Here is a 21,465-nt window from a genome sequence, read left to right on the forward strand (position 1 = left end):
TACACAAACGTGGACAATTACACTGCTTAATGTTTAAAGAAAATATTTGATTATTTTATTTATTGGTTCTTCCTAACCCCCAAATAGCTGGAAGAATCTAAAAAAAGACAAACCAAAGCTCGGGTCTTAGGAGGTTAAGAATAAAAGATACGACAAAGTTAATACACGCAATATTAATTCATAAAAATATTTTTAGGATTTTTTAAAAATATTTAAATGTGTTTAATATTTAGCATGTTTACATAATCACATGATTTGTCAGAAAGCACGATCGATTTTATGCAACGCTGCGCAGTTCGACAGCACAGATTGTCGTTTGAACTCGCTCTCGCGATACTATGACGTTATAAGTTGCTTAGTCTACCAAGCGCCTTATGAAGTCGACCGCAGAAGTTTCCGAAGACATCCGATCACGTGATTAGTCAGCTGATCCGCTGTATAAATTCGTCAGGTCTCCCGGGAGGGACATAAGGGATGGTATTGTTATTGTTAGAGGACGTAGTTATCAAGTTAGCCATCAAATATCAACATTTACTGTTTACAGGACGAGCTTTGGTGCTGTTCGGCTTTCCGTTTATCCGCACAGATCCAGTAAGATTTATTTCACGGTGTTGGATAAAGGAAAGACACATCGATATTGACTTTGTCCGTAATGTAAGCTGATCGAAAGTGTAAAGAAGTCTGAGAAGTGACACAATGTATTCCAGTGTCCATATATTCAGCATGAAGGGTCCAGCCGTCGGGTTGTCCTTCATCTCCGCTCTTCTCATAGTTTGGACATGTGTTTCAGCACCGTTGGGTTCGGCATACCCTCTCGAAGGAGGGACAGATATCCCACAGTTGAGGTTCGTGGATAGGATCGAAAAGTTTAAGTTCGGAATCAACTGGCACAACGTGTCGTGTACGGTGTGTAAGGTGTTGTTCACCACGGTTGATATTGCGCTTCTGGTGAGACCTTGACCTTATTTTGATTTGAATTTATTTATTTTTTATCTAATTTTCCAAACAATCTTAATGATTTTATCATTGTTATTACACATGCAGTATTTGACTTTATTAACATTACTTAATTTCCAGTGGTTTCTATTACATTTACCATTATGCACCTGCTGTTTACCATTAACACTATTAGATAAAATATTTATTTAGTGTATTTTGGGTCTTATTCCAACAGGATTCAATAAAACCCAACAAATTACCAGTGGAGACCATATAGTTCCCATTATGACCATTAAATCCAATAGTAGTGTTCCAAGATGGTTTGTATTGTTTTCATTAGCTGCATTATTATTGTTGTTAACAGAGTGACACAAACATGGAGCGTGTGGCACATGCTGTGAGAGAAGCTTGCATCCGACTGCATTTCGCCAATCCACATGTGTGCCAAGACATCACTGAGCTCTTCCGAGAAGATTTCATCCGGGCGCTTCAGAAGTCTTACCTCTGGCCCTCTGAGGCCTGCGCCATACTGGTGGGACCCGAGTGTGGTCATTTTGATATTTACGCCCCCTGGAACGTATCACTGCCACGGGTACCCAAACCCCCTGTGACTCCACCAACCGCTCCCCAACAGGGTTCTCCACAAAGCAGGATCCTCTTCCTTACGGATATCCACTGGGATGCAGTGTACGCTGAGGGAAGTGCAACCAATTGTGACGAGCCCCTCTGCTGTCGAAACCAATCTGGAAGGGCCATCTGGAGACACAAGGGTGCCGGATATTGGGGCACCTACAGCAAATGTGACCTCCCTTTGCGCACGATTGAGAACCTTCTAAAAAACGTGGCCAAATCGGGACCCTGGGATTGGGTGTACTGGACGGGTGATATTCCAGCACACAATGTCTGGTCTCAGACCAGAGCTCAACAGCTGAACGAACTCATCACTATCTCTAGACTCATACTCAAATACCTGGGGCCCAATGTAACTGTGTATCCCGCGGTAGGAAATCATGAGAGTACACCGGTAAATGGTTTCCCACCTCCGTTTATACATGGAAACAGGTCTTCTAGCTGGTTGTATGACACCATGGCAAAGGAATGGGGACATTGGTTACCTGCAGAAGCCCTGAAGACTGTACGGTAAATTATCAATGGCAAGAAAGCACATACCCAAGCACATGTAGTACTACTTCCTAGATCAGAAATTGCAGAATCTGGCATATTTGTATCAAAGTGTATTGTAATTTATTTTGTAAATGAAAATACATTAAACTTTCAATATAAAGAAATTAAGCAAACAAAATATTTTCATACATTTTGTTGCATATTATCATAAAAAAATACATTGCACTTTTTATTTTCATTTTTAAAGATGTGTTTTTTTTAATCTCTTGTTATTTTAATTTCTTCTCTAGGCACGCTGGATTCTACACAGTGGAAGTTCAGCCTGGTTTAAGGGTGGTGTCTTTAAATATGAACTTCTGTGCAAGAGAGAACTACTGGCTGATGGTGAACTCTACAGATCCAGCAGATCAACTCCAGTGGCTCGTTCACATACTGCAAGAGTCAGAGAACAAGGGCGAGAAGGTCTGTAAATGATCCATGCTAGACATTTAGGTTGAAATGAAAGTACTTAAAATCACACGCTGAAGATTCTGCATGCTGCAGCAGTGTAAGAAGTTGCAACATAGCTGTTGGTGTTTGTGAATTTGAGGTTGGGTGCCCAGGCTGATCATGAGGCTTGCGTGTAAAAATAGAACGTGTGACTGTTGTTTTTCTCTTTTGTTATTTGTTGTTTTAACAGCTTTGCAAAAAATTGAGGAGCTAAGATTAAATATTCTTCTGAATCTTAACCTGGTTCTGAATCTTCTTCTCAGTCTTTTGAATCTTATACTGAATATTTACTCAATCTTCTACAAAATCTTAAGGAATCTACTTCTGAATCTGGTTCTGAATCGTCAACTTAATATTCTACTGAATTTTCTTCTGAATCTTTTACTGAATTATTTACTGAATCTTCTACTGAATATGTACTCAATCTTCTACAAAATCTTAAGGAATCTACTTCTGAATCTGGTTCTGAATTGTCAACTTAATATTCTACTGAATTTTCTTCTGAATCTTTTACTGAATTATTTACTGAATCTTCTACTGAAAATGTACTGAATCTTCTACAAAATCTTAACAAATCTACTTCTGAATCTGGTTCTGAATCTTCAACTTACAGTTTTTTTCGATTGCTAAACGCCAGTGGGCACAACTGGAGTCACATGTGCAAAACTCTAACTACAGTCTGCACAGCAGCAGTTCATGTGGACCAAACTCTAGTTCGTTTTTCATTGCTTGAACACAGTATTCAAAACTTTACACACTTATTCCATGACTTTAACCACAACCTGCACAACACTGTGGATTTACAGCACTTTGTTCAAATGCTAACACACTGCTGTCAAAACTGTGAATCACACATTCAAAACACAATTGATTTCAGCATTGTGCCTTTCAAACACTGCTGATTGCAATTTCATATCAATATAAATTCCAATTTCATATATATATTTCATTTATATATAATATTACCTTTCATGTACTTTAAGTTTCTACCTTTTTTCTCATTACTGTAATTCCGTAAATTACTACAGACAACTGAAGCAAACTGCTAATTTTCATTTACCCTAAAAAATTATGATGTTCTAAAAAAAATATTGTGATAAATCAATAAATAAATCATTCTTTAAAGAAAACATTACTTGGTGTGACATCACTGAAATTGTTAAAACTGTAAAGATATAAAGTTAGTATTTTGTGTATTGGTGTTTGATGTTAGTGTTTTTCCTCTCAGTGTGTTGTGAGTGACAGTGTGTGTTATCTCAGTGAGGGTTGTGTTTAGTGTTTGGCTGCACGGAGCTGTTTTGAGCCATATGTTAAGAGTTGTGCTCAGGTGACTTTTGGTAGTGCAGACTGTAGTTAGAGTTTTGCACATGTAGCTCCAGTTGTGCCCACTGTCGTTTAGCAATCGAAAAAAACTGTAATATTCTACTGAATTTTCTTATGAAACTTTTACTGATGTTTTTACTGAATCTTCTGATTTTACTACTGAATATGTACTGAATCTTCTACAAAATCTTAATCTACTTCTGAATCTGGTTCTGAATCTTCAACTTAATATTCTACTGATTTTTTTTCTGAATCTTCTACTGAATATGTACTGAATCATCTACAAAATCTTAAGAAATCTACTTATGAATCTCGTTCTGAATCATCAACTTAATATTCTACTAAATTTTCTTCTGAATCTTTTACTGAATTATGTACTGAATCTTCTACAAAATCTTAACGAATCTACTTCTGAATCTGGTTCTGAATCTTCAACTTAATATTCTACTGAATTTACTTCTGAATCTTTTACTGAATTATTTACAGAGTCTTCTGAATCTTCTACTGAATATGTACTTAATCTTCTACAAAATTTTATTGAATCTACTTCTGAATCTGGTTCAGAATCTTCAACTTAATATTCTTCTGAATTTTCTTATGAATCTTTTACTGATTTTTTTACTGAATCTTCTAATTTTACTACTGAATATGTACTGAATCTTCTACAAAATCTTAATTAATCTACTTCTGAATCTGGTTCTGAATCTTCAATTTAATATTCCACTGAATTTTCTTCTGGATCTTTTACTGAATTATTTTCTGAATCTTCTACTGAATATGTACTGAATCTTCTACAAAATCTTATTGAATCTACTTCTGAATCTGGTTCTGAATCTTCAACTTAATATTCCACTGAATTTTCTTATGAATTTTTTACTGAATATTCTGAATTTACTACTGAACATGTACTGAATCTTCTACAAAATCTTATTGAATCTACTTCTGAATCTTCAGTTTAATATTCCACTGAATTTTCTTCTGAATCTTTTACTGAATTATTTACTGAATCTTCTGAATCTTCTACTGAATATGTACTGAATCTTCTACAAAATCTTATTGAATCTACTTCTAAATCTGGTTCTGAATCTTCAACTTAATATTCCACTGAATTTTCTTATGAATTTTTTACTGAATCTTCTGAATTTACTACTGAATATTTACTGAATCTTCTACAAAATCTTAATCTACTTCTGAATCTGGTTCTGAATCTTCAACTTAATATTCTACTGAATATTTTTCTGAATCTTTTACTGAATCTTCTACAAAATCTTATTGAATGTACTTCTGAATCTGGTTCTGAATCTTCAACTTGATATTTAACTAAATGTTCTTCTGAATCTTCTACTGAATTATTTACTGAGTCTTCTGAATCTGCTACTGAATATGTACTGAATCCTCTACAAAATCTTTACGAATGTACTTCTGAATCTTCTACTAAATATCAACATGCTTCCTCGTTTCTTCGCTCCAACCTACAACCCGGAAATCCAGTAAGCTTCGGATTCTTGTAGGATATCTCAATTCTTTAATTGCACTGCAAGGAAAGAGGAGTTAGGAGGGTTTCTATGGATTCTTGAAAAGGATACACAAGTATATTAAGAAGGACCCAATGAATCTTTTCTGAATCTTTTTAATCTTCTACTAAATCTTAATGAATATATTTCTGAATCTTCTGCTTAATTTTCTTCTGAATCTTATTCTCAATCTGTTAGGTCCACATCATTGGACACATTCCTCCTGGACTCTGTCTGAGCAGCTGGAGTTGGAATTACTATCATATAGTCAACAGGTCAGTTAATTCTTTTGTTGACCGTCTTACTGTTCAAACATGGCAAACTTTGATCAGTTGTAACCCTCAACTAAGTCAACATGTCTGCGTGACTTCAGCCTGATGGATTATAACAGTTCCTGTTTTTATCAGTGGACTTTTATGATCCTAAAAGCCATGTTGTTAGCAAAATCGGGTCATATTGACCATAAATGACTGTTTCTATATGCATATTATCAAGACACATGTAAGTCTATAGATTACAGTATTAATGATTCACTTTTACATTTATCAGGTATGAAAGCACCATAACAGGTCAGTTTTTCGGACACACGCATATGGATGAGTTTCAGATGTTCTACGACGAAGAAACACTGACACGTCCCTTGGGTGTGGCTTTTATTGCACCAAGCGTAACCACGTATGTCAACCTGAACCCAGGTACTAAAAAAAAACACACTTGGTTAAGTCACATTTATGCCTATCCCAATGCTTTTTGCTTTAATAATCTTTCCTGACTAGGTTATCGTGTGTATTACGTGGATGGGAACTACCCAAACAGTAGTCGAATGGTGTTGGATCATGAGACCTTCATTCTTAACCTGACACTTGCCAACAACCAATCAAACAGCCCAGGTTTACCCACGAATCCTGACCCTAACCCATCATGGACTCTATTGTACCGTGCTACTAAAGCCTACGGTCTGTCCACCCTCTTCCCGTCAGACTTTGAAAGTTTGATCAAAGAGTTTATAAATGATGATCGTGTCTTCCAGCGGTTCTGGTATCTTCATCATAAAGGCCACGTATCGAAGCCCTGCACGGAGATTTGTAAGACTGGACTTATTTGTTTCCTACGTAGTGGACGAACTGACCTCTTTAAACAATGTGACGTTCCCTCTTTTAGAAAGACTATGTGTTGAGCTGAGACCAGACTAGATGTGTTAACCTGGATTGTGCTATTGGTTTCAAAAATTGAATTTAATACCGAACCAACATCACATACTTAATTTAGCACTTTTCATTTTGTTTAATTTTCAAGTTTGTAGCAAATTTGTTTATTATCTGTCAGTCTGTCCCTGTGCACTTAACCTAAATCTATAGGCCAATGACCGCAGTTGATATTCAAAGCTGTAAAGTACATGGTCAAGGGCGATTGTTCTTGTAAATCTAGCATTTTAAGGTAGTGACCTACAGTTTATTGAACAGGAAAATGTAGTGGTTAAAAACAAAACTAACATCACAACTGAATCATGTGGCGTGTTAGCGCTTAATGTAAAAACCACAGCTGCTTAAACTTAGTCCTATGTTCTCACTTATCTGTGGTTTGAATGTTTTCGTCACTGTGGTCAGTCGCTTTAATGTTTTTTGTTATTTCCTGTGACTTTTGTACACTGGAGCCTGTACAAGGCAGGTTGTATGAGAGTATGGTTTGTTGATTCAGTCCAAATCCCCTATTGACCTTATGAATTAGGTCAAGATAAAAGCTGGCACAGATAACATGTAAAAAAATTGTCATGTGACACTGAAATGTCTTGCAAGTCTTGAAATACACTTGCGATTATGCACGAAACATAGAGACTATGAATGTTAAAATGATTTTGTGATGCAGGGTTTGATTTGCTGCCTAATGAAATATTTTGCAGAGACTATTGTTGTTGCATTGGTTTGTTTTGGGTTTTAAATGTAAGGATTTGTTACACCCAGAGCTGTAATTTTAAAGGGTATTAATTTATTATGAAGGGTAAAATGTCTACAATTTGCTTATCAAGTCTTTACTCAATATACCAACAAACCTTTTGTCTACAAACCATTTTATAGTCAAATGTTCTCCAGATCACATGGATGCAATGCAGGAAATGACCACTAGAGGTCATTACAAAACCTATATTGCAGTAAAGGGAAAATATTGTCATGTACTCACCCTCAAATTGATTTGATGTTCTGCAGTACACAAAGGAAATTTTTTTATAAAAAAAACAGTGACTTCCATAGTAATTTTTCCTATTATGGAGTCAGCGGTGCTCCAAAATCCATTTCCTCGAAATATTTTTGGGTACAGCAGAGCTAATATATTATTAATACAGGTTTATAACAACATGAGGGTGATGGGTAAATGACAAACTTAATTTTTGGGTGAACTATCCCTTTAACATGAATATTGCACCATTTGATACTGAATATTTCCCATTAGAGTGCATTTCTATACATGGAAAAGACAAATGTATATTTGTTTCCTATGTAAAAATGGACACACCTGAAAATATTTCATACGGAGAGAAAGTCCCATTCAGATCTTTGTCATATTTTAGGTTTATTTGGAAAGCTTGACAACAGTACATCAGTGAAACCATCCCTTTTTTATCCTTCAAAGTAGGAAACTACAAAAATATCAGTTTAACAATAACAAGTTATCCATGGCACAGTGAATAGCATTGAACAGAAAAATATTCTCGACTTAAGGGTCTGTGAAAGACAACGTCACACCAAAGTCCTCCTTGTAGATGTCCCAGGTCTTAGATTTGTGTGGATTGTCCAATTCTTCCCTTGAGAGAAAGAGCCTACGATACATCAACATAAAAAAATCTCATTGAGATATACAAAGAAACTATAACTTCATACATCCTTCGAATGTAAAGCACCATGTAAAGGACAACAACTCGCAGGTATCGCAGACTGGATGTGCACATTAAATAGTGCGAGCTTAGTCTGAGTCTACGTAAAGATGCAAAATATGCATTAGCAGGTTATCTTATTCGTTAAGGATTTTGGACTAATATGATGTTATTTAATGTTAAACTATGTAAGTGGCACGGCAGGGATTTGAACCGTCAGACGCCGCCGGTGTGTACATTCATAGAAAATAATGTGTTCGATTTATGGCGCAACGCGGCGCTTTTCAGCCAGTGTGTGACCCTCATATGTCCCATCTGCTTAAAGACCTACCTGTTATTCTCTATAAAAGAGGTATTAAACCAGAAATAGAATGGACAGTCCTCATATCCCTTTGGTAGACCCTAGTCAAGAGAGAAAAAAAGTTCAGTTTAACCTTTCCAGCCAGCAGCATGTGCGTCAATGAGCATCCTATAATAGATACAAGAGGTAAAGTAACTTACAGCACTGGATTCAAACATAACCTTGACATCACCAGTCACAACCGGCCCTTCCTGTAAACTTATGACCACTGCATTGTTGCCAATGTCAGGAAACAACTAAAACACACAACAGCATAACAGCACAATTTGTAAGTAACAAATGTTGCTATAAAATATTGGTTTTGAATCTACTGGTTTGAAAATAGTCCCCTTGTTGACTTTCAATAGCAGGGGACTATTTTCGGGCACTGCGTAATATCATTGCGCCTGCAGCAGCCATGTTACAGCAGCAAAGTCCTTGATTAATACGTCAGAATTAGAGTATAGTTCCTAGCCATATCTGCCTTTAAAATCACAACGTTTAATTTTACGTCAGTCTAAGTACACAATGTAACTACAGAAGAGTCAAGTTCTAAATAGGAAAAATATCGAAACTTTTTGGTTATTTTTGAGCGCAATGCTATTGATTATGCTAAGCTATGCTAAAAGTGGTACCGCCAGACCCGGAGATCAGCTGAATGGATTCCAAAACGGAAAAAATCAAATGTTTAACTCTGGGGGAGCTGGAAAATTAGCCTGTTTAAAAAAAAAGTGGAGTTTCTGTTTAACTAATGTTGAATTGTAAAATGTTATAGGTTTATTTAAATCAATGGTTGTGTTTGTCCACATTTTACATTTATCAGTTTTTTAGTTTGTAAAGAATGGGTACTGAAACAAAACAAGCAACTTTAGTGACACCCACCGTACAGTTCTCATGTTTGGCACAAACACACTGGAAGACAAGTTCTCGCTTTACTATGATCTTCACCTTCAGATCACTCCCATTACTCTTTCCCACACCTGCAGGATGACAACAGCATACATACAAATTACAATTAAATTTTTTTATTAAAATTTCTAAAAAGTAAAATTAACACTCATCTGCTAAATAATAAGGATATTTTTTTGTCCATTTTAGGGCTCCTTAATGATTAGTCACGCCTATTCGTTTGCAAAATAAAAGTTTTTGTTTACATAATTATTATACACAGTACATCAACAAATATTATGTATATATAAATACAAACACATGTATGTATATTTTTAAGGAAAAAACACATTAATATAATAAATATTTATATTTATAAATAATATAAATTATATAAAAATATACAAATGTTTATACACATGCAAATATTTTTTAAATATATACATGCATGTGTGTGCATTTATAAATACATAATTATTATACACATCACACACACATTTAATATGTAAACAAAAACTTTTATTCTGTACACGATTAGTCGTGACGCAAATCTAATTTATTATAAAAGCTAGGTCTGACCTGCAATGGAGTGAATACGAATGCTTTTAATCTTCAGAGTCTTTGGAGGTGGCATCTGACGGTTGTACTGATTCTTCATGATCTCATAATAACCAACGTACCTGCTCTGCAAATGCAATAAAACCCAGACCATTTATTTGCATATGACTTCACCAGTTTAATATCAAATTCACATTCCAGTGCAGTCACTCACCTGAGAGGGAGTTTCAACACCCTGAAATTTTGAGCTCATACTTTTATCAGTTCTTCTTTCCCCAAAGTAGTCCAAACTCTCCTGTAAGAAATAAAATAATAATAATTAAAACACAAGACATGGAGAAACACTATATATAATCTATACTATCTCAATTCTAACAGTGTACCTGTGCGCTCTCAAACTGGTCACTGTCAATAAGCCATGTGCACACCATTGTACCCGTTCGTCCTGTTTATCAGAAACAAAGCATTACGCAGAATTAATTTTAATTTAGGATAAACTCACACTATACCAAGTAAAACCGATCAATCGGTCATTCATAACTTATAGAGGCACAAAAATTAAATATTGTGCCTTTAAGACGAAACAAGTACAGTATGTTAATGAAGATGGAAAGCTAATCTCAAATTCAAACAATTCAGCGCTATTCAATTCATGCCCTTAAAGAAACACCAAACCTTTGCCTCCTTTGCAATGAATGGCGATCACATTCCTTGAGTCCGCAGACATCCAATCCCTGACGCACGCTGTGTATCGCAGCATATCCCTACAGTGTCAAGGACAGACTGATTTCAATAAACTGTACATAATACAAAGCTTCGAGCAGATTAAAACATACGTTTTAAAGATCAGCTGTGAATGATGACAGCAAACTTACTCAAGTGATGGTACATTGTGATCATCTATCATAATGCGCTCCACTCGATAATGAAAAAATTTGGAATCATATCCCTTCTCACCTGCAACAAGAAGTAAGATTAACCATGTGTATATGAAATGTAACTTGATCAGTAGGGAGAGACCGAGGATAGTTGACCATTCTGTCTGTAACTTTATTGCAAAATTTGTTTTTCCTCTCTATAATGTACTGTCTGCACAAGGATCTACTTTCTTATGTGTAGAATAAGGACTGAGCATACGTCAAGTGCACGAGGTGATTTGTAACTTACTCCTGATTGGAGACGCGTGTTACAACCATCCTCGGTCTCCCCTACTATTATGCAGAAAAGCATATTGTCAAAGTCGAAAAAATAAGGAGAACTTCCACTCACTACAGAGATTAAAGACTTTGTAGTGATCCTGATGTTTGGTGTCCAGGAATCTGGCAACCTCCTGCAATGCAAAGTGTCATTTATATTTTCAAGTCAAATTTAGATAATGCTTTTTAGTTCATTTAGTTAATTATAGATTTTTCTTTTATGCCCAAAATCATTAGGATATTAAGTAAATATCATGTTCAATGAAGATATTTTGTACATTTCCTACCATAAATTTATTAAAAATGTATTTTAAGTGGGTGGATGCAGTTGCCAAGGACTTCATTTGGACAACCTTTTTTCAATATTAGGATTTTTTGCACCCTCAGATTCCAGATTTTCAAATATAGGCCAAGTATTGTCCTATCATAACAAGCCATTCATCAATGGAAAGCTTATTTATTCAACTTTCAGATGATGTATAAATCTCAATTTTTAAAAACTGATTCTTGTGGTCCAGTTTATTATAATTAACTTACAATTGTAAATATTAAAATATAAAAAAAAACCTTAGCTGTTATAAAATGCACTGTAACCCCACTGCTTCGCGGGGGTTATTGCTTTTATAAAACGGAAACTGCATATGCATAACGTTAGTGTGATTTTATGAAATAAAACACAAATAAGCTGTAATTATATTAGTACAAAAATTACATATTTTTTTAAAATATGTGTTTACCTTTTTTTTAATCATACAATTCGGTGTTTTGTGTTTTGTCATTAACTTACTCTGATAGGGTTTCTGTAGAGCGCCTGCTTGCCAGAAGATGGAAATGACATGGCAATGACTCTGTCTAGTGATAAAACAACAATATAATGTAATCTTAATAAAATGTTTACAGTGTTTGATGCAAAATAAATGAATATGACAACTAGGCAAAACGTATAAAGCAACCAAACCTGTGACATATGTGAGATCCAAATCAAATCCATCTTTTTGGTACCGCCTTTTGTTCTCAGACACCTGTAAATAGCACAAATGAATACAGCAATCTAAAAAAGATTTGAATAGATATTATCTTGAGATTTAAAACACTCACCATTCTTCTGGTGACCTTTTCAAGCTCCTTCTTCTGAGAGGCCAATCTGAAGATCCGTACCAGTATAAGAATCCTCAGAGATCTCAGGAATGACACCAACCTGCAAAAGTTTTATAATCGGACATTTATAAACTATATGTGATTGATATAAATAATAACAATTTATCAGTAGATCAAATATACAGATATGAATGTTTTATGAAAATTAAAATGAATAATAAAACTTTGTGCTATACCTAGGAATCAAACTGGCTCCTGAGAAATCTGAGAATGTGTAGATCATGGTGACCACCAGGGTAACAACCACGATACAAGCATCTATTATATTCAGTTTTGAGCTGAAGTACACCTTGAATCTGAGAAGCAAGGTTTGAGAAGTTCAGAAAATGCATTTTGTGTACATACATGTACGCTTGCTTAGGACTTTGAAAAATGTTGCGATATAACATTCATAAATAATGCATTATAGTAGCAGATATCTTTCTTGTGTTGTGTATGCTCTAGTCTAGGACAGTGTTTCCCAAATTTTGTTTTGATAAGTAAAAAAATCCAACGGCACACCACTTTCACAATAAGCATTACAGATCTGCACAAACCTGTATTGCAATGCTTAAAGGCGGGGTGCATGATCTCAAAGCCAATGTTGTTATTTGAAATCACCTAAACAAACATACCTCTACCTTTATAAAATCTGGACCTTCTTTTGATAGACCCGCACCACACTAACGCAACCCAGGCAACGATGATGGTTAGTAGACACGCCCCTTACTGCTGATTGGCTACAAGTGTGTTTCGGTACTCGACCCTACCCCCTTCTCCAAATTGTTTTTTTAAAAATCATGCACCCCGCATTTAAATAACTTGTTAAACTGGAAAATTATACTGTATTAAACGTAGTATTCACATTTAATGTGAAACTTGATCCTGTTGGAAACTTGATGATATCCTGGCTGGAATTCATGACATTGACACACGCAGCTGTGACCAACTCAGCAACCTGATAGCTAGCTTTGAGTGCTTTTTCAAACACTGTGGCAGTGTTATTTTTCCACAACACACCAAACAAGTGTTCACGGCACACTACTGTGTCGCGGCACAGTGGTTGGGAAACACTGCTCTAGGAAACGGGTCTATAAAGATAATCCCATTTTGGAAAAGCAGAAACTATAAAGAACCACTGAGTTTAGGGAAAATATGTTTCCTGTAGATCACTTCCTGTAATGAAGGCCACATGCCATTTTTTGTCCTGACTTTAAGCATGTGCAGTTGGAGTGCAGATGGATGTTTATACCAGAGTAACATCAACCGGATAACATGTGCTCACATGTGACAGAAAACCACTGACCATGACTATTAGCGATGTCCTTCCCTCAAAATGACCCTTTATTATTTTTTTAAATGATTGTAAGAAAAAATCCTCAATACAATCTCACGCTGATTAGAATATTACAATTTATGTTTAAGTTTACAAACCCCTCCACAAAGACACGGAGTAGCACGTCGATGAGGAAAAAGAAAGAGATGACCAGAGAAACAGCCTCCAGTGCACTTCCTACATCACGACTCTTGTTTGATAGAGACAAGTCCACTATCACCAGAATAATATCCACAATGATCAGTACCAGACCGAACACACTGGAAATTAGAAAAAAATTTGTCACATTCACAAATGTTTTAGTACATAATATAAACAGCAACTTTATGTCCACACAACACTGCAAGTTATTGTGTCCAAAATTGCAGTGTTTTGACCTTTAAATGTCAATAATAGATCTCCATTGACATGTAGGTTAATACGTTTACAATACTGTAATTTGCGAACAAGAGCATACGTTGAGGACATTTATTATTTCTTATTTTCTACAGGTCATCATTTGCAACAACTGCTAGGATTTTGGCAGAGCAGCTCAGGAACTTGAGACAATTACAATGAAATGATGCCACTCACCGAAATCCAAAGGACATCACAAAAGGAGATATCATTTTCCGGACACGACTACAAAACAAAGAGTTATAGTAAATAGTAAAATTCAAAGCCACATGAAGTTTTAAATCAAGACGTCATGCGTGTTACTTACTGGTACATGGTGTCTGGATCTGCTCTCTCCTCCTTCCCATCATCAATTTGCACTTCAGCCTCTTCTTTAATGTCATTACTAAAACAAATAAAACAAAGAGATTGATTAAAAGAGAGAAACAGACAGGAGCATAGCATAATAAAAACATTTTGATCATTTATGTTTTGTAGTTACCATTTGCATATTTTATTTTATTTTATTTTACAGTGCATACTTTTAAATATTCATTATAGCAAGATTTAGCCAGACCATTCACTGTCATTGATATGTTTCAGATATTTTGGTCTTCGTTTATGATTTTGTAGACAAATCATAATTGTGCCAACACATTTTTTTTTTTATTAGCTACAAAACTAAATAAAAAATAAAATTATGTAAAAAGATATTTTGAAATGGATAACTTGGACTGAATAGTAAAACCACAAATGTGAGGAACTCTCTTAAAGGGGTAGTTCACCCAAAAATGAAAATTCTATCATCATTTCCTCACTCTTATGTTGTTACAACCCACATAAATGTATTTGTTTTGATAAACATGAAGGAAGAAATTTTGAGAAATGTTTGTTACCAAACCGTTCTGGGACCCCATTCACTACCATAGTAGGAAATAAAGAATACTACAGAAGTAAATAGGGTCCACGAAGGGTTTGGTTGCAAACATTTCTCAAAATATCTTCCTTTGTGTTCAGAACAAAGACATTTATACAGGTTTGTAACAACATAGGCTGAGTAAATGATGACAGAATTTTTATTTTTGGGTGAACTATTACTTTAAAATTGTTTTATGAGTTTGCATTCACATGTAATCAATAGGGAATGAGATAAAGCATATTTGGGGTGCTGTCTGAGGGGAGGGCTTAGAGATCGAAATTTTTGCCTGAACCTCTCTTTTACTGGGATAGGTTTACTAGCTGAGAGTGAGGTGATGGGGTGGAGGAGGGATGCTGCAAAAACTGTCCCGGATCAGAGGTAAGGGACAGCTATCTATAGACACCTGTTCATGCTGATTGGTTTGATCACATGTCCATGCTCCTGCCAAACTTAGTTAAATAAACTTTATTTAAATTTGGAAAAAAAACATCAAAATTAGAAAATATTTAAAGCCAAAATGAAACGGAAGCAGTAATTGTCTTATTTTTCCAGTCGTGACTTATATCCAAGTGAAATGGATTCTGAAATGAGTGAAAAGGTAGGGAGGGACTTGAATTCATCAATTGAGAATTGAGTGAACAGTTGAAGTTATTCTGTGTAAGTTATTTTTAGGTTATTTTAAAAATAACCACTCTGCAACATTATCTGAACGTTATTTTATGCTTGAAAAAAATTAAATCTAAAAAGATAATTCTCAGAGCGTTATTATTTGGTTCTCAAAAAATAACCAAAATAAAGAACGTTAGGGGTTAGCGTTTCAGTAAAGATTATGAGAGCACATTCATTTTATATTAAAAAACCCCACAAAATTAAACAAATCAATATCAATTTAATTGTTTCTTTAAAAAGCATTTAAAAAGTTTTAAAAGACCTTAAAAAGACCCCGTTAATTCTAAATAATATTCTGGCAAAAATAAAAATGGATACCGGTAAGCGAACCCTAAACTTTTGAGAGGTATTGTGTTAAAGAATGCAACTAAATTACTCATTTAATATGTAGGGAGTAAAGGTGAAGAGTCTGGTGAAGTGTTAGTAATTGAATTTTAAACACTTACCCATTAACTTCTTTGGAATCGAGCCCAGGGTTGAAATGGACAGATGTCATTTTGAAGGAAAGCTCTGTAAAATGGCAAGAAACAAATCCACATTCCAGGGAAAGTTGAGGATGTGCACAGTTTATCAAAGACAGACACATGCAAATCTCTAAATGTTTGCAATAACCCATAGTCAAAAAAGTATGAATCATAACCACAAACATGAAACAAACAGTACTTACTTTAGATTTATAAATCCTTAAAAGGTTCCAAATCGAAAATTCGTATGTGGATTAAAACATTTTCTGTTTAATATCCCATGAAGTAACTCCAAAAAGTGGACAGACAGAACGTTTCTAACTCTAAGAACTAAACGTGTTTTACACCGTAGTTATTTGGACAACTAAAACAACGCCAAATCATGTATTTGTCCAGTTCTAACCTAGTTGAAGGATTGTCAGCGATGGAAAACTGAGAAAGCAGTCGGCGCATCCGGGAAAACTGGTTTCCTTTGCTTTAGCTTGCAGCTTTTCTGCTATCTGCAGAATTCTTCAAACATTCATTCCTACATGATTCACTTTACGACTAATGACTGTCCCGTGATTTCTCTGGGATAACAAAGGAAGAAGGTTCAAAGGTCGCCTGCAGTTTTCTTATTTCTCCATCCGCGCTTACGGCGCCCTCTTCTCCTGTTGCAGACGTAGCGGTTTCTCGACTCTCAACTTCCTGATGCGCGCTCACGTGAACATGCACATGAACTCGGTATTTGGAGTAACGAAAACAGATGTGCTACCTTTACATTCATTGATCTGCTATACAGCTATGTAGTTTAGTTTCAAGTTGCATTTAGTCATATACATAAAATTGAAAATTAAATTGCTCAGATGCTCTTTCCAGATTTGATGTTAGATGTTGTTTCATTTAAGTATCAACTTATCAGATGTTTCGACCCAGGTAAAAAAAATGATATACTTGAATGCTAAATAAAAGTGTAAAAATACAAATATAGGCTACTAATTTAGTTCTACTTAAGTAATACCTAATTGCACTTGGAAAAGGTTTACTAAATAGCCTACCATTAAACTGATTTTAATTGTATTGAAATAAATGGTGTCTCAAAATAGCACAGTTGAGTACACTTAAATATATTCTTGAGTTTACCTTAAAGGGTTCACCCAAAAATGAAACTTCTATCATTATTCTCATAATTTTCACATGTAGGGAGATATTTTGAGGAATGTTTGTAACCAAACTGATCATGAGCCCCATTCAGTTCCATAGTATTTTATTCTTACTATGAAAGTGAATGGGGCTTATGATTGTGAATATGTATTCATCAAAACAAAAACATTTTGCAGGTTTGTAATAACATGAGTTTGAGAAAACTATGACAGAATTTTAAATATCCCTTTAAAAGGTAGACGCATTTTTTGAATTATCCATATTTGTCCTTAGTTATATTAGGACATTTAAGTAGTTTTTACAAACATACCTTACAAAAAATACTGGTGTGCATCTTGAGATTAAACAATGACACTGATACATTTTAAGATATGTCAAGGTGTTTTTAAATGAATTTTACATGCATTTTAGTCTGGGATTAGGATAAGCCCTGTCCTGGAAACCTCCCCTTAGTGTTAGTGTACTTAAATAAAGTGAATTTTAGTACACTTTTTTTCACCTTGGGTGTCCAAAGCTGTTGAGCTTACTTCTGAAAATCACATGTAGACATTTGTGAGACTCTGGGTCTTTCTCCCAATTTATTTAGAAATAATTGTGATACTAAATAATATACTGTATAGAACTTGCAGCAACACCAGCATTTTCAAGACTTGATTCCAGAGCAAGACCTGCCAGTCTACCAACCACGCTGTTCATTTAAATTTTAAATAAAATGACCTCCAAAATCATGATTTAGCCTATTTGAAGCATGTATTTGTTAATCAACAAACCATAATCCTCAATTTCTCCAAAAACAGAAATTGCACAACTTATAAGCAAAACATTTTTGAAAAAAAAAATGTTTTCGGTAGTACCAGAATTTGTGGAATGGGGAAAGATAAAACGTCATTCTTCATGGAAAAGACTAATGTGGACCATGCGGAACCAACAGAGCCTATAAATATTAGGCTAGTAAAGAAAGTCTGGAGGACATTTCATTGAACAAACCAGCAGACAACCAGCACGACTTCTGTGTGTATAACTTTTTTAAAAATTGTTATTATAATTTCTTAAAACAAACATTCTTTTATTATTAAAGCATTCACATGTTAAGTCTTAAGTACTTAATTTAAAGTATTTTATGCATACAGAATTCCAACAAGATTCTTTTTTTGCTTGTTTTCATGTGAAGAACATGTCCCAGCTCCTGTTTATTTTGATGTTTTATGCTCTTTCTTCGCTTCAGATTTTGGTAAGTTGAGATTTCTGGTAAGTAAAATGTTTGTGTTTCATTATTTAGCATTATACTAATATGAAAAATAAACCATGTTGTCTTTAGTTTATTAAGGCAAAGGAAGAATGCCAGATATCTGAAGTGTTACAGCTCAAAGAAGAAATACGTAAGCTTAATAATAAATTGTTGGTCGGGGAGTGGAAAGTTATGCATCTGCGTGATCACCGTCGATTCAAGTTATTACCACAAGACAGTAAGACATATGAAAACAACACTGAACCATTACCAACTTTAATGAAGACTGGAGGCAACTTACTAGTTCATGACAGAGGTATTATTTTTATGATTAATAACCCCTTATTTGTTAACACTATAAAAAGTGAAAGCTTACTTTAACTGGTAACATTAAAAACTTTTAAAAAAATAACATTTTCTCACTTTACGTAAAATAATTAAGGTGAAAAAACTTTTTAAAAATTACTTCAAAAATGTACTTACATTTTTTACTTAAAGTGGGAAAATTTGAATAAAAGTTGAAAAATGAAAAATGTTTAGGTGTTATAATTGAAGTAAGTTCAAAAAGTTTTACCACAATGGATAAAACAATCTGGAGGGCAACATATTTTATATAGTCTAAATAAAATCTAGATTTTATTTTATTGTATTTGTTAATATGTTTTATCATTGTTTAAAATGTTAACATAAAAGAAGCCAAGATAATTAAAAAATATGTAATAAATAAATATTCAAATTAAGGCTATTAATAGAATATGCATTTGAAGACTACTGGTGTAGAGTCTGATAATCCTTAATCCCCTTTGTATAATTGTATACAATTAATTATAAACAAAATAAAGTTTTATAATAATAAAAAGTTATCAAACAACCTCAGACTTTATTTCAAGAATATGAGGATTAATTTTTTTTTATTTCTGTAATTTATATTCACAACAGATTGCTCTGAGTTATATGATAGACTAAAACCAGAAACTGGATTCTACAGAATTAAGCCCAAATCATCAGTTGAACCGTTCCTTGTGTACTGCGATATGGATGATGGTGGGGGCTGGACTGTGATTCAAAAACGTGTCAATGGTAAAGTTAGTTTTGACAGGTAGGTTTACCACAAATTTATCATCTTCCCTTAAGTTAGTTACATTTAGACACACACCAACAATTTGTTAATGCAAGCATTTGGTTCTACAGAACCTGGGAGGAATACAAGAACGGATTTGGTCACTTCCAGTCGAGTAAAGACGAATTCTGGCTTGGGAATGATCATATTCATGCCTTGCTTAAAGACGGTAGGATTCTGCATTGGTATGAGTTGGTTGTTTGGCAAATGTGTATGAAAATTATTTTTATTTTTAGGTGAGAATGTGATGAAAATCGATTTGATGGATTGGAAAGGACAGAGGTCCTATGCAGTGTATGACAACTTCAGAGTGTCTGCCGAAAAGGTGAGCTGTTTTCGCTGTCTCTTCAACAACAGTGCGGGGTTAAAGTTTTCTCACTTCAATTGCAAAATAAATCTCTCCGCTTACATATTTACACAGGACAAGTACAGGTTGCATTATGGGATGTACAGTGGTCAGGCGGGAGATGCCCTGTCTGGAGGAGCCAATATGGTAGAGCAGTGGTCAGCGTCTCATAATGGCATGCAATTCAGCACTCGTGACCAGGATCACGATCGATACCGGCATGGCAACTGTGCTGTGGAAAACAGAGGAGGATGGTGGTACAACAGGTGAGTCTTACTAATGCTCCGATGATTTCTGTTTATTATGGGTATTTAATTGAACTATCCATCTATTTTCCACTCCTCTTATCACTACAGTACGTAGCCCTGTGATTGCATACCAACAAATAGGTGTCCACCATAATTAATTTAAGGGATAAGTATTTTTTGCACATCAACTCATTGTCTTGTGTTGCTGACATGTTTGTGTAAACGCAGGTGTCATGCTGCCAATCTTAATGGGAGATTTTACAGAGGTGGAGAGTACAAAGCCAAGTATGATAATGGTGTGGTCTGGAGCACCTGGAAAGGGCTGTGGTACTCTCTCAGACACACCACCATGAAGATCCGACCCAGTACCTACATGGATAATCTAGGTAGTGGAGCAGGACCGGCAGAGTAAAAAGGCACACTTAAAATCTTTATACATTTATGTACTTTACAGTGTATTAAAGAAGCTATATGTAGATTTTTGACTGTACAACGTATAAAAAAACCACTATATTTTTTACAGATATGTTTGAAACATGTTAACTTCACATTTCTGTTTCTCAGTGCCTGTTATATACTCTTGAAGGTCCAAATTTGTTTTTGTTTTGGTCTGTGTGATCTTGCCACTGCCAATTTACCCAATAGGGTTTGTTGATAGCTCGGTTCCAGTTATCACATTTACTTAAATGTGACCTCTGGTGGACGCAACCTCCAAAATGAACAGATTGAGGTATAAATAGGCCTTTTTGTAATTTCCAATCAACAAAAACATTGCAAACGTAAAATTGAGCAAATAAACATGTGCTTTCCATAACAGAACTCCTGCAGGTGTCTGGCAACCTGAGAGGTATATTTTGAATTTCGACTGCGATACCAAGTTTAGTGTCAAGAGGTCAATCTTACATACAGCCCCTTTAACTGTGGCCATTATTTACTGTGGTTATATTATAAAAATGCAGCAAAATGTGTGGCAAAAGCCAAGAAGGATTCATTGGGGATGAAGTAACTCATTTTGTGAATTTCCTGTATGTTTTCCCACTAACTAAATAATAAAATGAAAAAAAAAGATCTCTTTCTGCTTAAGCTACATTTTGAATGTAACCTTGGGTGCATGCAGTGTCTTTTTATATATAATACTTCATATATAACTTAATAAAGCATCAAAACATACTGAGGCATCATTTTAAAAGTGAATTTGTTTTTCTTTTTGACTAGTTTTGCGTCTTTGACTAAATAAGC

At 34.9% G+C, this 21,465-nt stretch overlaps 3 protein-coding genes across 4 annotated transcripts; 2 read left to right on the plus strand and 1 right to left on the minus strand.

Moving 5' to 3' along the window:
• Nucleotides 1-430: 430 nt before the first annotated feature.
• On the plus strand, nucleotides 431-7,294 carry smpd1 (sphingomyelin phosphodiesterase 1). Its single transcript, XM_065290703.2, has 6 exons — nucleotides 431-948; nucleotides 1,304-2,079; nucleotides 2,355-2,526; nucleotides 5,589-5,665; nucleotides 5,940-6,085; nucleotides 6,167-7,294. The coding sequence occupies exons 1-6, from the start codon at nucleotides 697-699 to the stop codon at nucleotides 6,565-6,567; spliced, it is 1,824 nt and encodes a 607-aa protein (XP_065146775.1). The 5' UTR covers nucleotides 431-696; the 3' UTR covers nucleotides 6,568-7,294.
• A 653-nt stretch (nucleotides 7,295-7,947) lies between these two features.
• Nucleotides 7,948-16,822, minus strand: tpte (transmembrane phosphatase with tensin homology). 2 transcript variants are annotated; one of them, XM_065290702.2, is made up of 19 exons: nucleotides 16,545-16,822; nucleotides 16,124-16,187; nucleotides 14,418-14,495; nucleotides 14,288-14,335; nucleotides 13,813-13,974; nucleotides 12,576-12,695; nucleotides 12,340-12,439; nucleotides 12,200-12,263; nucleotides 12,029-12,093; nucleotides 11,315-11,375; nucleotides 10,921-11,002; nucleotides 10,721-10,809; nucleotides 10,429-10,490; nucleotides 10,260-10,340; nucleotides 10,067-10,172; nucleotides 9,482-9,579; nucleotides 8,761-8,856; nucleotides 8,591-8,661; nucleotides 7,948-8,205 (listed from the first exon to the last, which is right to left on the minus strand). In XM_065290702.2, the coding sequence occupies exons 2-19, from the start codon at nucleotides 16,171-16,173 to the stop codon at nucleotides 8,103-8,105; spliced, it is 1,536 nt and encodes a 511-aa protein (XP_065146774.1). In that variant the 5' UTR covers nucleotides 16,174-16,187; nucleotides 16,545-16,822; the 3' UTR covers nucleotides 7,948-8,102. The 2 variants fall into 2 exon arrangements, with proteins under 2 accessions (XP_065146774.1, XP_065146773.1); XM_065290701.2 differs by having other exon boundaries at nucleotides 16,345-16,821.
• Nucleotides 16,823-18,164: 1,342 nt separating this feature from the next.
• fgl1b (fibrinogen like 1B) lies at nucleotides 18,165-21,407 on the plus strand. Its single transcript, XM_065290699.2, has 8 exons — nucleotides 18,165-18,295; nucleotides 18,456-18,515; nucleotides 18,603-18,828; nucleotides 19,452-19,611; nucleotides 19,704-19,801; nucleotides 19,869-19,957; nucleotides 20,054-20,244; nucleotides 20,455-21,407. The coding sequence occupies exons 2-8, from the start codon at nucleotides 18,459-18,461 to the stop codon at nucleotides 20,636-20,638; spliced, it is 1,005 nt and encodes a 334-aa protein (XP_065146771.1). The 5' UTR covers nucleotides 18,165-18,295; nucleotides 18,456-18,458; the 3' UTR covers nucleotides 20,639-21,407.
• Nucleotides 21,408-21,465: the final 58 nt, after the last annotated feature.

This window comes from Paramisgurnus dabryanus, chromosome 10, assembly GCF_030506205.2.
Source record: "Paramisgurnus dabryanus chromosome 10, PD_genome_1.1, whole genome shotgun sequence".
Taxonomy (NCBI): Eukaryota; Metazoa; Chordata; class Actinopteri; order Cypriniformes; family Cobitidae; genus Paramisgurnus; species Paramisgurnus dabryanus.

Coding starts and splice junctions, on each gene's coding strand:
- smpd1 (XM_065290703.2), top strand. CDS start 697: ATGTATTCCAGTGTCCATATATTCAGCATGAAGGGTCCAGCCGTCGGG. Junction 2,527..5,588: donor CAGAGAACAAGGGCGAGAAG/GTCTGTAAATGA, acceptor TCAATCTGTTAG/GTCCACATCATTGGACACAT. Junction 6,086..6,166: donor GTATGTCAACCTGAACCCAG/GTACTAAAAAAA, acceptor TTTCCTGACTAG/GTTATCGTGTGTATTACGTG.
- tpte (XM_065290702.2), bottom strand. CDS start 16,173: ATGACATCTGTCCATTTCAACCCTGGGCTCGATTCCAAAGAAGTTAAT. Junction 13,975..14,287: donor GTGATGTCCTTTGGATTTCG/GTGAGTGGCATC, acceptor TCTAATTTCCAG/TGTGTTCGGTCTGGTACTGA. Junction 10,810..10,920: donor CACAATGTACCATCACTTGA/GTAAGTTTGCTG, acceptor TTGACACTGTAG/GGATATGCTGCGATACACAG.
- fgl1b (XM_065290699.2), top strand. CDS start 18,459: ATGTCCCAGCTCCTGTTTATTTTGATGTTTTATGCTCTTTCTTCGCTT. Junction 18,516..18,602: donor TTTCTTCGCTTCAGATTTTG/GTAAGTTGAGAT, acceptor TGTTGTCTTTAG/TTTATTAAGGCAAAGGAAGA. Junction 18,829..19,451: donor CTTACTAGTTCATGACAGAG/GTATTATTTTTA, acceptor TATTCACAACAG/ATTGCTCTGAGTTATATGAT.